This window comes from Mercurialis annua, linkage group LG6 (genome assembly GCF_937616625.2).
Source record: "Mercurialis annua linkage group LG6, ddMerAnnu1.2, whole genome shotgun sequence".
NCBI lineage: Eukaryota > Viridiplantae > Streptophyta > Magnoliopsida > Malpighiales > Euphorbiaceae > Mercurialis > Mercurialis annua.
Window position 1 is genome coordinate 39,319,633 of NC_065575.1, and position 16,389 is coordinate 39,336,021.

The 16,389-nt window shown below is 34.0% G+C and overlaps 4 protein-coding genes across 5 annotated transcripts; 2 read left to right on the top strand and 2 right to left on the bottom strand.

Moving 5' to 3' along the window:
- Nucleotides 1-2,685, top strand: LOC126688322 (phosphoribosylformylglycinamidine cyclo-ligase, chloroplastic/mitochondrial). The gene is made up of 8 exons (XM_050382980.2): nt 1-539; nt 635-729; nt 833-934; nt 1,040-1,099; nt 1,379-1,551; nt 1,663-1,765; nt 1,875-2,033; nt 2,349-2,685. The coding sequence occupies exons 1-8, from the start codon at nt 230-232 to the stop codon at nt 2,511-2,513; spliced, it is 1,167 nt and encodes a 388-aa protein (XP_050238937.1). The 5' UTR covers nt 1-229; the 3' UTR covers nt 2,514-2,685.
- A 90-nt stretch (nt 2,686-2,775) lies between these two features.
- On the bottom strand, nt 2,776-4,169 carry LOC126688324 (uncharacterized). Its single transcript, XM_050382981.2, has 2 exons — nt 3,834-4,169; nt 2,776-3,644 (listed from the first exon to the last, which is right to left on the bottom strand). The coding sequence occupies exons 1-2, from the start codon at nt 4,067-4,069 to the stop codon at nt 3,104-3,106; spliced, it is 777 nt and encodes a 258-aa protein (XP_050238938.1). The 5' UTR covers nt 4,070-4,169; the 3' UTR covers nt 2,776-3,103.
- Nucleotides 4,170-7,232: 3,063 nt separating this feature from the next.
- On the top strand, nt 7,233-13,772 carry LOC126688334 (uncharacterized). Of its 2 annotated transcripts, XM_050382996.2 has the most exons (22): nt 7,236-7,689; nt 7,896-7,975; nt 8,059-8,145; nt 8,239-8,289; nt 8,378-8,495; nt 8,599-8,655; nt 8,889-8,953; nt 9,069-9,152; nt 9,536-9,586; nt 9,682-9,744; nt 9,846-9,892; nt 10,216-10,285; nt 10,370-10,432; nt 10,836-10,916; nt 11,016-11,054; nt 11,805-11,954; nt 12,018-12,095; nt 12,184-12,269; nt 12,669-12,717; nt 12,813-12,893; nt 13,086-13,179; nt 13,397-13,772. In XM_050382996.2, the coding sequence occupies exons 1-22, from the start codon at nt 7,335-7,337 to the stop codon at nt 13,459-13,461; spliced, it is 1,914 nt and encodes a 637-aa protein (XP_050238953.1). In that variant the 5' UTR covers nt 7,236-7,334; the 3' UTR covers nt 13,462-13,772. The 2 variants fall into 2 exon arrangements, with proteins under 2 accessions (XP_050238952.1, XP_050238953.1); XM_050382995.2 differs by having other exon boundaries at nt 7,233-7,689; nt 10,216-10,432.
- A 1,527-nt stretch (nt 13,773-15,299) lies between these two features.
- LOC126688025 (uncharacterized) lies at nt 15,300-16,158 on the bottom strand. The gene has a single exon (XM_050382587.2). It carries the CDS (start codon nt 15,957-15,959, stop codon nt 15,447-15,449), a length of 513 nt encoding a protein of 170 aa, XP_050238544.1. The 5' UTR covers nt 15,960-16,158; the 3' UTR covers nt 15,300-15,446.
- Between the last annotated feature and the right edge of the window lie 231 nt (nt 16,159-16,389).

The following is a 16,389-nucleotide window of genomic DNA, read 5'->3' on the forward strand; positions in this document are numbered from 1 at the left end:
AATCACAGTCCTCAACTCTACTTCAATTTGGAGGCTCCAAACACAAACAGCACAATTTTCCCGCTGCCAGTGCTCTCTCCGTCCGCCGCTTCCAGGACGCTCTCCCTCCGCCGCTTCCAGGACGCTCTCCCTCCGCCGCCGCCTCTGCTCTCTCCGTTCACCTCCGCCGTAGGGCTTTCGATTCCCAAATCCAAGTATTTCAACATTCCACTTCACAATTCTCCTCGCAATGATTAACGCTACGACAGTTGCAGCAGCAAACAAAGAGTTATCTTGTGTTCTTGCAGTCAAACCCAAAGCTGCCGCACCTTCAAATACACGCGGGTGCCAGTTTAACCGCTTATTCTATAAGCTTCCTTCTCTAGCTGTGTCTGCCACAAGTAAAAGCTCCCTAGTTTCTATGTCCATGAAAAGTGATGGGTCTGGAGGGCTTACTTACAAGGAGGCCGGTGTGGATATAGATGCTGGGACTGAGCTTGTGAGGAGAATTGCTAAGATGGCTCCTGGTATTGGTGGATTTGGTGGTCTTTTCCCACTTGGTAATCTTTTTTTTTTATTATTTCTTGTTCTTTATTTTGTGGGTTGTTATTCATGAGCAGTTTATATAAAATTCTGATTATCGTCTTAAAAACAGGGGATTCATATCTTGTTGCTGGCACGGATGGTGTCGGAACTAAACTTAAACTCGCTTTTGAAACTGGAATTCATGACACCATAGGGATTGACTTGGTAACACTTTTAAAGTTGGTATTGTTTATCAATTACGTGTCGGTTTTCTGTCAAACTTTTGTTTATCTATTATTTGCTTTCTAATGAAGGTTGTCCATCACAGGTCGCCATGAGTGTCAATGATATTGTTACTTCTGGTGCAAAACCATTGTTTTTCCTTGATTACTTTGCTACAAGTCGTCTTGATGTGGACCTTGCTGAAAAGGTATTAATGTAATGATTCTTAGTGTATTTCTGCATTTTGTAGTCTATGAGGTCATATGTGTTGATTAATCTGTTGCTAATTCAAATATTATTCTTTCTTATTTAGGTTATAAAAGGCATTGTTGTTGGTTGTCAGCAATCCGACTGCACTCTTTTAGGTGGAGAGGTATGTTGGAAATTTATATACTTGATGATAGTATAGTGAGTATGGCTGCTTCTTTTTTGATTGACAAAGTACTGTTGGGTTTGTTATTATTGGATTTTCATCAGTGACATTTAATTTTTTTAACTTCGAGAATAAACTGTTGTAGGAATGTATTCTGTCATCAAAGCGTCTTATTTGTTAATATTTCCAAATTCTTAGCACTGAGACCTCTTGTAGTCTACTTTTTGCATCTTAGTCAAAACTTATGTTTGACATTGATTATCTATGAATTCCTTGTAGACTGCAGAGATGCCAGATTTCTATGCCAATGGTGAGTATGATCTTAGTGGTTTTGCAGTTGGCATTGTTAAGAAGGAGTCAGTTATTGATGGGAAAAACATTTTGGCTGGGGATGTTATCATTGGTTTGCCATCTAGCGGAGTACATTCTAATGGCTTCTCCCTTGTCAGAAGGTTGTTAGATGAAAAAATTCTTACTCTGTGCTCCATTGAAATCTTTATTTGCACTTTTTGTTATCTTTCCTTTACCATTCTGATGATGGATATATCTGCATTTATGTATAGGGTTCTAGCGCAAAGTGGTCTTTCTTTGACAGACCAACTTCCAGGTGAAGGCATTACAGTAGGGGAAGCTCTTATCGCCCCAACTGTGATATATGTCAAGCAGGTTAGCATGAAGCTTTTTTTTATATATTTTTTCACATTATGATGCTTTTGTTAAGTTGATTTGATTTTGATGTACTTCCAAAATGACTTATTTTCTTTCTTCCGAATAGGTGCTTGAATTAATTAATAAGGGAGGTGTAAAGGGCATAGCACACATAACCGGAGGTGGTTTTACGGATAATATACCTCGAGTTTTTCCAAAAGGGCTTGGAGCTGTTATTTATAATAACTCCTGGAAAGTCCCAACAGTCTTCAAATGGATCCAAGAGGTAATTTTCATTTATATGCATCCTTAATTCTGATAGAATCATATTTTAGTTACCATTTTAACTTTATCTTATAAGAACTTGCAAGAATGTGCAGTCAGTTCTGTTTTTTTTCATACGTTGCCAGAAATTTAAGAGGATGTCTATAATAAACCACACACGCATTAGTTTTGTTTATTCAGTGCTATTCAAGCAGTATTAAATCAGTTTGTAGAAAAGCAGTGTTTTTTTTTTTTTTTGAAATTGTAGAAAAGCAGTGTTAATTTGCATGTCTTGTTGAAATACCTACTATTTAAGTTTATATATTTCCTGGATCAGGCTGGAAAAATAGAAGATGCTGAGATGAGGCGGACATTTAACATGGGCATTGGCATGGTTCTGATCGTTACAGAGGAAGCATCACACAGAATTCTACAAGATGAACATTATAAAGCATATCGCATTGGTGAAGTAGTGAGCCAGGAAGGAGTGAGCTACCAATAAAATATTTAATATTGATCCCTTCAAATGTGTTTCTGAAAACGAGAAATAGGCCTGAGATTTGCTGTTATAGTAACTTGGATCGTTGTATCCCTTTCCAACTTCTTATTGTACCACAAGCCGCAATTTTGTAATTTTTCCATAAGAAGTGGATTTCGTTTGGTCCTGAGTGAAATCGCGAGCCTTAAAGGCTTTGAAGTAGTAATTTGGCGCGAGCCTTAAAGGCTTTGAAGCAGTAATTTGGCGCGATGCCTGTCAATTTTTGTTGTCAATTTACTTCCTCGTAAGTGATTAGAAACTCAGTTTGAAAAGCTTCTATAGAAAGTTAAAAATGAATCTTGACTTTAGTAATACATAACTCCATTGCATTGATAGATCTCTGTAATAATTGAAAGTGCTCTGCTTATAAGCATTCTACTAAACAAAATTGCCTATTAAGAATTCAAATTCAACAAAATTTATTTTAATTTTGTTGCATTCAAACTTTAAAGTGTTAGTACCGATTAGTACTGTGTTTAAATCCTAGTTGCACGATGCTGAAGGGAGCTGGGTTTCTATCGATGATTGCCTTTGGTCTGAGTGCGAATTGCTAGTTATATTGGAGGCTTTCCCAGCAGCGAATCCATCACATTTTGTCCATCATGTTTCATTTGTCCTCTTGCATGATCTGCATCCGAATGTTGCCTTTGGCCATAGCCCACTGGTTTTTGGGAGTCCCTTCCTTTCCCAACTGATTGGCCATGCTGAAATTTGTTATTCTCCCTCTTGAACTGGCTTTCCTGCTCAAAATGCAATTTTTGCTCATGACATTTGGATCGGCCAATTCTCTGAGATCGCTGAACCTTCTGCATTCCATTCGAGTAACTGTGATGCATATTCAAGTTACTCCTCTGCAGAAAAGCTTGGTAGCCATTGTCCAACTCGCGAAGATGTCGCGGCTGAGACATACTTGCAACAATATTTCTTGGTGGATATCTTAGCGGAGGTACAACTATGACAGGCATATAATTAGGGACAGCCAATAGATCGAATCCCCCATTTGCATCTCTCTGTTTCCCTTCTTCTGAATGCACCAATCCCGTTACAGGCATGTTTTCCTTGAATTCCATTTTATTTTCAGTAACGGACTCATGCCTGTGTACCCATAAATAAGCAATTTATTAGTAAATTTGTATGTCTATTGTTAGTATTATTCAATCAACAAGCATCACAGTTAAACATAAATTCTTATATAAACTCCGTTCACCGAGTCAATAATATTGTAATACAATGTAAATATGAATGAACCCGAGATTCAGATGGTATAGCGCGAACAATCGATACCTTAAAATGGATGGTTGTTGATGGTGGAGGTCAAGGTTTCTCCAATCGGTACCTCTCTCCCGGAGAACAACTTCTCTAGGCTTAGCATAGCCGAAAGGGTTTGGTTTTTGGTTGTGGTGCAGTTGAGATTGAGCTGCTTCTTCTTGTTGTTGCTCTTCTTTCTCCACTTCATCAGCCCATGATAAATGGACTGCAGGACCACCGCCGCCATTAATCCTGCTTTCACTTTTCATCATTTCTCTCTTTTCCAACGGCTATTTTTGCTGTTTTGAACTTGGTTGGACTCCCCTATATAACAGTGGAAGTGTGGATCTAAGTAGAGGGTAACGTTGTAAATTGAGACTTTCTTTTGATGAGCTGGCATTACTAAATTTAAATTTATTCTATCTTGGGAGATCTCTTAACTTTTTGTGTTTTTATGCCATACTTCATTTAATTTATTATTTAGTAATTTCGAAATGATTTTTTCGTTGAACTGAAACCATTTTAAACTTTTAAGGAGAATTTATTTTTTAAAAAAGGGTAACTTTTTATATGTATTTTAAAAATTTTGCATAAAAAATTCAACCTAAACGATATTGTTTTTAACGGTTTTTAGTTAATAAAACGACATCGAACAAAAATCATAGGTTGTAAAATACCAGAAAATGAAGGATTAAGATTCTCTCAATTTCACTTCAATTTGAGAGATCAAATTCAATAAATTTACACAATTCATTACAAAATAATTGATGTAGATGAAAAAAATCCAATTTAATAAATTAAATTAATTAATATGATATAGAGATTTTTTTTTTGGCCAAATATAACAATATGAGAAGAATGACCACCTCATGAAGATGATGAACCATTCTCAAACATGGGAACGTAAAGTGGACTTCGCGGCTACTAATTGAGCCATCCAAATACACATTCATTTAACAAATTAAAAAGCAAAACTTGCATAATTTGCTAAACGAACGGTAGCAACAAAAATAAATAAATTACTTATAGAAAAACCAACTTACCGTAGACATATAATGACATAATATAAATATCACCTTGATTTTGTAGAAACGCATGATTGAAACAATTGACGATGGAGAGAAGGAATGCTTGGGAGATCCCATTTTAGATGTACATGTCCAAAAAGCCAAAAAAACACAAATAAAGAAAATATTAGCAATTATAATTTATAAAATACTATCCATATGTGAGATAAACATTCATAAAGAGGAAATAAACACCCATTGCGGATGGAATAGAGGCAACAAATTATCAAAATCAACTTGATAAGAATTGGCAATGAAATATCCAATTAAATTAAATTGTTAATTGCAACTTAATAGTTAGATCAATTTCAAAAGAATAAGTTGATTAATAAACCTTATGCCGCATTGTAGAACAATCAAACTCAGTTTTCTAAAAGAATAGAAAAAAAATTTGACTCTAATTAATAATAATTAATTTCATAAAATTTGCATTTTTTTCTTATTTCAAGAATAGCAGTCAAAAATCATATAAAAATGTTTTTAAGATGTTGAAGTAACCAAAACAATCGTAGCCCTAGTTAAAGAAATTGTTAATATTCCATAATTAATTTTTTGAAAGAAAGAAAGAAAAAAAACAAGTTATTATTGTTGAAAATTGATAACATTATCATTGTTATTTTTAATTATTGTAATTGTACAACAATTATGTTAAAAAAAACGTAATGAAAGACATGAAAATGTTGGAACTCAAACCTGGAATATAATGTTAGAATTAGAGACAAGAGAATGCTGTTAATAATGAAAACCCAATGCAATTCAGATTTCTAACATCACCACTTCATCGTCACCTTACCTTTTGAGTCTTTTTCATAGTCGTATCATTACCAGCAATGTAAATGTTATCTATTACATTCCATATGGGCTTTTTGCAACAGATTGAAACCTTGGCAACATCGAATCAATAGATAGCGGAAACACTGTTAGGGTCAATGTGTAGCGATTGATCATTTTTAAAAAATTAACTACTCACCGTTTTCGAAACCGCTTGATATGTTTCTATGTTTAAACACTATAACCAAAAATCATGACTTTGATAATCATACAACCCAAAATAGTCTATTGTTGAACGACAACGATAAGAGAAACAGCAACATAAGAGAAGGAACAGAAATGGGAAAGGCAACAGTAGAGTTGGAAAAGAAAGGGCTATGACTGAGAGTTGGAGATTAAATCATAGCGGTTATACATATACAGTGGCGGTTACCACTTTTACTAAAATTGTTTTCACAAGATTCAAAACATGCAAATTGATTGTGGATTCTTGCGAGTAAATAAGTGATACAATATAAGATTAACAAATGACAACTTATAGAAAACGAGAGATAAAGGATTAAGATTCAATGATATGCAATTTAGAATGATTTGACATACAATTATGATAAGGAAGCAAATCTTCATAGACAATGTAGTGTTAGAAAAACAAACCTGAAAATTGAAGGATAATTTATTATCGAAGATGACCAAATATTGCATAAGTAACCGCTTCTTTCAGTTTTCAAATGCTTTTTTTTTTCATAATCTAATTCAATTTTATTGAAAACTCGACTTCCATTTGTAGCCATTCCGAAATGGCTGAGAAACATCAGGTTGCTTGTATATAAATGGGATTTGGATACTGCTATCTTTATAAACAAATCAATGCATAATATAATATCTATTATCTAATAGTAGAGACAACATCATATAGAGATTAGTCAACATAACATTTCACGTTGAAGTGAATTTGAAAGAATGCTGATCCAAAAGTGAAAGATTGAACTTTCTACTGTATAAATTTAAAATTATACTTAAATCACTAAGTGAAAATACTTTTTGCAAATATCCCTATTTTTAATTGCTAAGATTTTGTGTGAACGGTGCTAAGACGGTAACGTCATGTATAAAGCCTAACGTTCCACAAAAAAAGGAGCTATGTTTTTGTTCCTCAAAAATAACAAATAAACAGTGTTAGTTTAATATAAATTTATCAAAATACTCAGTCCGAATTTTTTAATCATTATTGTATGACCTTTATATTCATAAATTTTTAATAGACAATAGTAATCTGTATTTTGTAAGTTATTAATTTAATGGCTTTAGTTTTTTATAAATTATTAATTTATAATGACTTATTTTAAAAAATAAAAAAGATAATTTAGAAATGTTATTGTAAATTAATTATAAGTAATTAATTTTTGTGAAAGTATAATTGTTTTTAATTTTAGGAGTCGAGGGAGTATGTTCCAATAGAAGAGGAATATACACCAAACTTTAGTGGATTAAAAATGTCCTAAATAAATAAAATGTACCATCATATAAAATATTTGATACTAATAAGATGATAATAAAAGGCAACCTATACATTTTGAATTGAAGTTATGTTTATCAATATCACACTACAAATCAAACACTAGAGGAGTTGTGAAATAGGAATTGGGTGTAAAACTAGGCCGTTACCAAAATTTCAGGTGGCAAACTAAAGAAAAATAAAATGTATAAATATATTCTTAGCAGGTCTACTCTGAGTCTAAGCGCAGTCCAGTCTCCTCCTATTTTAGGTTTATTGTTAAGATTTCAAAACCAATTCAATACTCCAACCAATTTTCATAACTGCACCTTTCCCGCTCGGACATTTATACAAACACTTTGCCTACATACTCAAACAACCCAAGGTAACCGCCTCGTTAATACCCAAGCGCAAGCGCAAACACTAGCCGAGCGAAGAAGCATGAAGTACGTGCTGGTTACCGGCGGAGTCGTGAGCGGGCTCGGAAAAGGAGTCACCGCCAGCAGCATAGGCGTTGTTCTTAAAGCTTGTGGCCTTAGAGTTACCTCTATTAAAATAGGTACAGGAGCTGTTAGTTTTTGAATTTTGATATCCATTTCAGTTGTATTGGTTGTTGTTGATTTTAATTGATTAATTATGGCTGATTGTCTTTAGTGTAGTTGTTGTAGCTGGTAATTGTGTTTGAATTTTGATGTAATGGACCGATGAAATTTGATTTTTCATAGGCTTATGAATGTATTTTGATTTCCTGCATAAATTATGCAGATCCTTACTTAAATACTGATGCCGGTACTATGTCTCCCTTTGAGCATGGAGAGGTTTTCGTTCTTGATGACGGCGGAGAGGTTTAAATATTCCAGCATTTCTTCTTGTTTTATATTCTTTTATAGTAGGTTTATAATTATTGTATCTTTGTTTTACTTTTTAGGTTGATCTAGATTTGGGCAACTATGAGCGCTTCCTGGACGCGACACTTACAAGAGATAATAACATTACTACTGGAAAAATATTTCAGGTGCTTGAATGTTTTCTAATTAGATGTAGATAATCAGGTTCTGAGTGTTTATTAGTTTTGTGATTAATTGGTTTTGTTTTCATTTTTATACAGTCTGTGATTGAGAAGGAAAGGAGAGGTGATTATCTTGGAAAAACTGTTCAGGTGATGATTTACAGCCAGCTAGATTATTCGTTCTTATTTCCATTGCATGTCAAGGGAATTTGTAGGTGACCTGTTGATTAAATTGCAGGTGGTTCCACACATCACTGATGCTATTAAGAATTGGATTGAGTCGGTTGCTACTATCCCTGTGGATGGAAAGGAGGGCCCTGCGGATGTCTGTGTAATAGAACTGGGAGGAACTGTAGGTAAGAGAACTATGGAACAAAGATATTTGACGCTTTGAGAGATTCTATGATATAGCTCTTGATTTTCATTGAGTGATAACTTGTGACTTGTCTTTCCATTTAGGTGATATCGAATCAATGCCGTTCATTGAGGCTCTACGTCAATTGTCCTTTTTAGTTGGTAAAGCTATTCCCTTTGATGTATCCTCTAGGGCATTGTTAGTGGCATGGATGGTGGTTTATACAAGGATCATAATTCATTTTATCGTATATATGATTTCTTGATTTATGCACAGAACCCAATAGATTGAGACTCGTAAAGCTATTGGAAACACATATTTGAGTCTCAAGGTTTTCTTTGTTGTTCTTATAAATGTTGTTGAATGTATTGCTCAGATTAATTTCCTTATGCAGGACAAGATAACTTTTGTCTTATTCATGTGAGCCTGATACCTGTGCTAGGCGTTGTAGGAGAGCAAGTAATATTTGATGCATATTCTTATAATATTCAGCAAATTGATGTTAAATTTCTTTAAAATTGAATATGATTTTGTTGAATCTGAATGATCATTACTCCATATATTGTGCTTGCAGAAAACTAAGCCTACACAACATAGCGTTCGTGAACTAAGAGCATTGGGCTTGACTCCTCATCTATTAGCATGCCGGTCTGCTCAGGTATGTCATTTCTCCTGCTTTACTGTTTAATTATGCTTGTCAGAGGACTAGTGAATGAAATTTTGGGCCAAAGAATCTTTGCAGAAAACTTCACTGACTTTTCTTGAACAATTCATTTTGAAGACCTGTTATCATCTTTGCATTAGAGTTCCTTTGTTACTGTCATGTCTTGAAATTCTTCTGAAACTACATGTTTTACCATCTTTAGAAGTATGGCCATATACTTCTTTTGAGTTGGACTCAGTGCATCTCTTCTGTGTGCTAAAAGATGAATGTCTCAGAGGTGTTATCATGTTGTTGAAAACTTCATTTTCACATAATTAGTACTTAGAGGATAGACTTGGCAGTTAAATTGCTTAAACTTATTGTGAATTATGTTGCAGCCTTTGTTGGAAAATACGAAGGAGAAACTCTCTCAGTTTTGTCATGTTCCGGTAATGCAAACAAACTTTTCTCCAGTCTTCTTGGTGATATTTTCATGTGTTTTGTGTTTTCAGATATGTTATCTTTCTCTTTATAATCTCTGCAGGCTGCTAATATTCTTAACATACATGATGTTCCAAACATCTGGCACGTTCCTCTATTACTTAGGGTAGGTTGTATATCTTTGCTTCCTTCAAAGCTTTATAGTAATTTTCATCTTTTTTTGAATGAATATGCTTTAATATTCTTTGATATACTTTTCTGTTACAGAACCAAAATGCTCATCATGCAATTTTAAAGCAGCTTAACTTACACAAGTTAGTTTTTTTATTTTCTGTTCTTTTATTTAATATCCAAGTCTTAAACTATTGATCTTACAACATGATTCAGCCCCATTCAGATATTTGTCTAATGGAATGAAGGTAGCTGTGAAGTTCTTTTGTAGCCGAGTTTAACTGCTTTAATTGGTTGCATGTGTCTTTTTCTTTTTGTATTAACTGGTACATTCTGCCAAGGATTGATTTATTGTGATCAACTAACTATTAAATTTTCCGGACTGGTAAAAAAATGCACCATGAACTATAGACGAGATACTTTTTGGAATGCTTATCTGATTAACTAGTACGGTACTTTATTTCAGTATTGCGATGCCCCCTGATTTACAAGATTGGACCAAGATGGCCGAGACTTATGATAATATCACTAATTCTGTAAGCATCATATTCAATTGGAATGTAAGTCTCTTGTTTGATATTTCCTTGTTCCTGAGACAGGGTGAGACTAAATGTGTGCAGGTGAGAATTGCGATGGTGGGAAAGTATGTTGGCTTGACAGATTCATATCTGTCTGTTGTGAAGGTATTTTGCTACTTGTCTTCATGTTTTAGTTTGAGAAATAAAAAGTACACTGTAATGTGCAATTTTAATCAAAGTACCCTTACAGATGTGAGCTGATAATCGAGAAGAATGGCCTTACCTAAATATCTCTATAAATGATATTTTTATTTGTGTAAAATTATGCCTTTGGTCGCTAGAGTTTCTAAACCATAGTCTTAGATCATTTTGAAGGGAATAAGCAACATGCTATGCACATTTCAGTCACATATTATTCAGAAAATGTATAGAAGAATATAGATTTGATTAAGGTGAAAGTATATGCCCATCGATCATTCTGGCTTGCTGAGCTGGAACATGCATGAACAAACTGATTTAGTTCCTTAAAAGATCAGCACATTGAGTCAGCCTCTTGTTGTGCTTGCAGGCCCTTCTACATGCTTGTATTGCATGCTCATTGAAGCCATCGATTGATTGGATTGCAGCTTCAGATCTTGAAGACGATAGTGTAAGATCACTACTGAACCCTTATTAGTTGCATTTGGACAACTGTTGCGTCTTTTTCTTGAAAAGGCTGCCTCCATTAACACTTTTATATTTCACACAGACACCAGAAGCTCATGCTGCTGCATGGGAGACTTTGAGGGTAAGCCATTAATAATATACTTCTCTTTTTTTTTCTTGGTTTCTCATTTTTTTACTTGTAGCTCCCAACAATCAGATGTTTTTATCTAAAGACTTTGGCTTTTCCCTATTATTCTTGTGCAAAAACAGTATTTACTTTGGCTTATTCAATAATCTTTGGTGCTGCCATCCTGTTTTTTGCTTCTTCTTTATTACATTATTCAATAATATGAAGTCATTCCCATTCTTTTGCTGCTCTCTACCATTTATATTGCAACATTTACATAATTGCCATTTTCCTTAAGGACCATTAGTTTGATATTTTTAATTTGCTGTTTAGGCTGTTCTCCTGATCTCAGATGTTTGATAATGGCTTGCCGGGGATCCCTTATGAATAAGGAGAGTTTTGGGGTTGGTATTAGGAAGGTCGTCCTAATTCTCTCTGGTAGCCTAGGCTAGTGGTTTAATAAGATGAAAAAAGAAAAGAAAAACAAAGCTTGAAACTGTAATGCTTAGAATTTTCTTATTCTAAAGATTTGTCCTTTTAGTTTTATTTCACTAGCTGAATGTAGCAACTCTTCCTTTCCTCTCTTTGTTATCCACTTGCTAATTTATCTTTTGCTTGAAGTTTGTGGCTTCATTGTCTGTGATCATCAGTAGCAACTAGCAACGTGTAGATGTGTTCTTAATGGAAAGAAAGGAAACAAGAAGGGTGACATTCTTGCTCATCTTTCCTGTGTCTAAATTTTTTCTATACATTCCTCATTTGCAGAATGCAGCATGCGTCTTAGTTCCTGGTGGGTTTGGAGATCGTGGAGTAAGAGGAATGTTACTAGCTGCCAAGTATGCTAGAGAGAACAAAATTCCTTATCTTGGGATCTGCCTGGGGATGCAAATTTCTGTCATTGAGTTTGCTAGATCAGTAAGTGATTATCTCTAAAAGATGTTTATTAGCCTTGTTCTCCACTCTAATTATTGGTTTTAGGTTTTGGGTTTGGACAAAGCAAATAGCGAGGAGTTTGATGCTCAAACATCTGATCGTGTTGTAATATTTATGCCCGAGGTCTGAATATTTTGCTGTTTTTCTTTTCTTACTCATGCCACCTTTACTTTTTGCTGTTTTATCATTTTCCTATCCTTCTTAAATGCAGGGTTCAACAACGCATATGGGAAGTACAATGAGATTAGGATCTCGGAAGACGCTGTTCCAGACCCCTGATTGTATTACAGCTAAACTGTACGTGATTGCTGTTTTGCTCATCCGTTCCAGAAGGACATATATAGATTAACTCTTTGCTGAAAAAATGCATGATGATTTCTGATTTTGTAGATTCTAGTTTTTAATAGCATTTGTATATCTGCATAAATCCTTAAGCCTAGAGGATTCTTCTTTTATAAATGATCTTTGGTGCTAGTACTTATTGCGGACTGAAGCCCTCTCTCAAAATATACAAAGAGAAGCAACTGTAGATAGCTGCATCTTATGAGGCCCTTGATGTAAAAATTGACTTAAGAAGCTTTCTTTCTTTTTCTAGTTAAGCGACCAATAGCTTTTATCTAAATAATGTTATAGCTGAGGCTGCTGCTTCAATGTTTTATTTTTTGTTTTAACTTGTTTTAATGGATTAATTGGCAGGTATAATAATCCTCAATTTGTAGAGGAACGGCATCGCCATAGATATGAGGTTAGTTGCAAAATTTTAGGAAGGTGGAAGAGAGAAGCTCAGCTAATATGGTATATTACAATAGACATGAGCCCATATTTTTACCTTGTCTACAGGTAAACCCAGAGGTAATAGAAGTTCTAGAAGAAAGAGGACTAAAGTTTGTCGGAAAGGATGAAACAGGAAAGAGGATGGAGGTTTGCTTTTCCGTCCACTAGCTTTTTTGTTTTGTTCAAAACCATTGCAGCTGATACATTTTCAACATTTGTTCAAGCTCACTGGGTTTCAGCTTGTGCAGCTGTCTCTGTTTCTAGTGTGGAGACTAGTCACTCTTATGCTTGGAGATTCTACTAACACTAATCCTAGTTATCTTTTCGTCTCTTCTGCAGATATTAGAGCTTCCGGACCATCCATTTTACGTAGGTGTGCAATTTCATCCAGAATTTAAATCACGTCCAAGGAGGCCCTCACCTCTCTTTTTAGGTACTTATTATCACTAATTGAAACTAATTTCACCATGTTGATAATCGATATCTGGAAGGCAGAATATGAATGGACCGATTATGTCTCGGAAAAAAGGGTTTGATTAAGAGGCTTGTGTAGAACAGCGATATAAACAAATGTTTGACTTCTATTAGTTCTGAACTAAACCATTGATATAGGGTATTGTTGCATTGTAATCTTGTCATTTGTGATGTAGGTTTCATATTGGCAGCATCAGGGAAGTTGGAAGGATATTTTAACAGTAATCAGAATGGAGTTTAGTTTCTTAAAACTTCAAATCAGGTTTAGGAGGTAGTTGTCACTTGTGAGAACAAAATTTTGAAGAACTCGTCAAATTGAGGAAGTTTGATGAAATTGGTGCGGAAGTTAATAGATTGAAGAGGTCTGTTACTCGCATTCTAGATTCATTTGTATTGCAACTGTGAATTATTACTTATTAGTACTAAGTTCTTGGCTGGAGCAATTCCTGAAATGATCCAGCTATACCAGCCATTTTTTAATGTTTCTGAAAAATGTAGGTTATCCATATGTACTCTTGTTATATGTAAATATGCATATGTTTTTTTATTAAACATACCAATGAAATTTGTCTCTGTGAGGTTAGATAGTAGCTTTGCTTAAGCCTTATATATATCGACTAATGCTGGATTAGTGGATTACATGATATATTTTTGGGAAAATTACATCAATGATGTCTAAACTCTTTCAGATCTTCTATTTCGGTGTTTGGATTTTTTTTATACTAGTGCTTTTTTTTAAATGTACTCCCTCCGTCCCAATAGCTGTCCACTTTGAGAAATTTTTTTGTCCCAAAACTTTTGTCTACTTTCAACAAGTAACTATTAACTTTTACACTCAATTTTCCTATATTATTTCTATTTAAAATCTACTAATGAGTAAATTGAAAATAAATTGCAAATGGATTCTATATTAAATAGGGATATGACAAGAAAAGTAAAGAAAATTTTATAAAATCCATAAACAATAATTATTTTTCTTAAACTGTGTGATAAAAGGTAAAGTTGACAATTCTATTGGGACGGAGGGAGTATCAGATAAGTGTTTTTAACCATTTTCCAGTCACCGATTTGCTAGAAGACATAACTCTCATTTTATTTAAATATATACGCCATATTAGTAAAAATTATTTTATTCATTTAATACACTTAAAAAATTGAAATACTAATTCAAAAGTTACAAAAGTTCAGATACTGCTTGGGCAATTAATTCTATAGTTTTTGACAAGAAATTATTATATAGATATAGTCTACTACATTATCCAATAAGCCAATCATATTATAACATGTCATTAAAATGATAGCATATTTAATTTCGTTTGTTATTTTTTTTATATTTTTTAATAAATAATATTATAATAATGTCATCATTTTAATAACTTCTTATAATAGGATTGGTTTAGTTTATGGATGATTTGATAGACTAAGTCTATCTAATACTTCTTCCGTTCTTTTTTAGTTGTTCATTTAGTCAATATTGCACATACCAAGATAGTGCTTCTTTTGTCTCAATTTATAAGAAAAAATACTAATATAACCCTATTAGTTAATAAATGCCTTTTAAATTAAAATATAGAGTCATTTATTAGAGATGGGTAAACTTGGAAGATAAGTAGCTAATATCATATGGAATTTCTAAATGGACAACTATTTGTAGACAAATAAAATTGGCTAAATGGACAACTAAAAAAGAACGGAGGAAGTAATTTTTTTTGACATCACATAATTGGCAAAATGATTGCATTTGTGTTGCACAGTAGATCGCGATTCACTTAAATTTCCATATGTTGTTCACTTTACAAAATTGAATTTTTTAAATAATAATATCAAATTTATTAATGTATTTTTTCCCACTTCGATTTTTATTTTGTTCATTTTTATAAATTTTTATTAAAATATGTACCATTCTATGTTTTTGTCCAATTTCTGTGTACCGATTTTCTTTCATTGAACATTTTTTAAATGGATTTAGAAAGGAATTAAGTGAATGATATTTAGACATTTGGTAATCTTGTTTAATCTCTTCCTTAAATTTAAATGCCTTTAACAAAATAAATGCATAGTCATAGGATTAATCATATAACAAAAAATATAAGATTTTATTAAACTCATGCTGGTATTAATTTACAAAATGCCGCAAATGCATATTTTACAAAATTCCCGTAACAAGAAAGAAACTCAGAGAAAAGAAGAACGCAAATTCTCAAAAGACATGATAAATTTAAATGATCAACTAATGCTTCTCTTAGGCGTGTCATTGTAATATTGCAAATAAGAAATTTGTCTTTGAAGCTTCATTTGCCGATAGAAATTAGCAATAAACTCATCAGCTCTCAAATCAATTCCTTTCTCATCCTCAGAAATTCTCTCCTGATCATCGCACCCATCACCACCTTCTCCCATCTCCTCATTATCAAAATGCATAAACCCATCATCATCTTCACGACTGACTTCATCAAAATCATAATCAAAGTCAACTTGACGTGTAATGCACGGAATTTTGAATCTCATGGAGCCGGAGGAAGGCCGGTGAATTATCGGAGTCTTGTCGAAGGAGAGCTGCCGATGATAAAGGCTGCGAGGTGTAGTCATAGAAGTAGTGTGGCCTAAGCTTTTGAGAAACTTAGGCAATTCAGCCATCAAACGTCTCTTGAAAATGCCACCTTTTCTTGCCCATAACAATGTTAAACGAAGCAGGTTCCATGCTCTGCGTCCTACACCACTCTGGTTTTTTCTTGCCATTATATTCTTCAGTAGTGAAAATATGAAAAATCTGTTGTATTTTTGTTTCTGTTGGGTTAGAGATATTTGGATAGTGAGAGTGTTTGAATGATGATGGTGAGTGATTTGGTGGGTTTAGTGTATATATAGATGGGTCCAATGAAAACGCGGCTTCGAAGAAAAGATTGAGAAGTTGTAGGTATTGTTGTATTTTTGTTTTTAAGTTTTATTTTTGCTGCAAAGTTGTTTGGTGAGGAGATGGAACTATGGGCGGTGGGGACACGGCTGTACGCGGGTTGTACTAGATCAACATGCCTAGCTGGAAGGCCGCAACTTTTGCTTTTCCAAATATAACCCTCTCCTTCTAAGATACATCATGGTTTTAAGAAGAGAATCCGACCGGATGGTTCAACTGGTTCCACTGAGATTAGGGATGACGATGGGGCGGAGT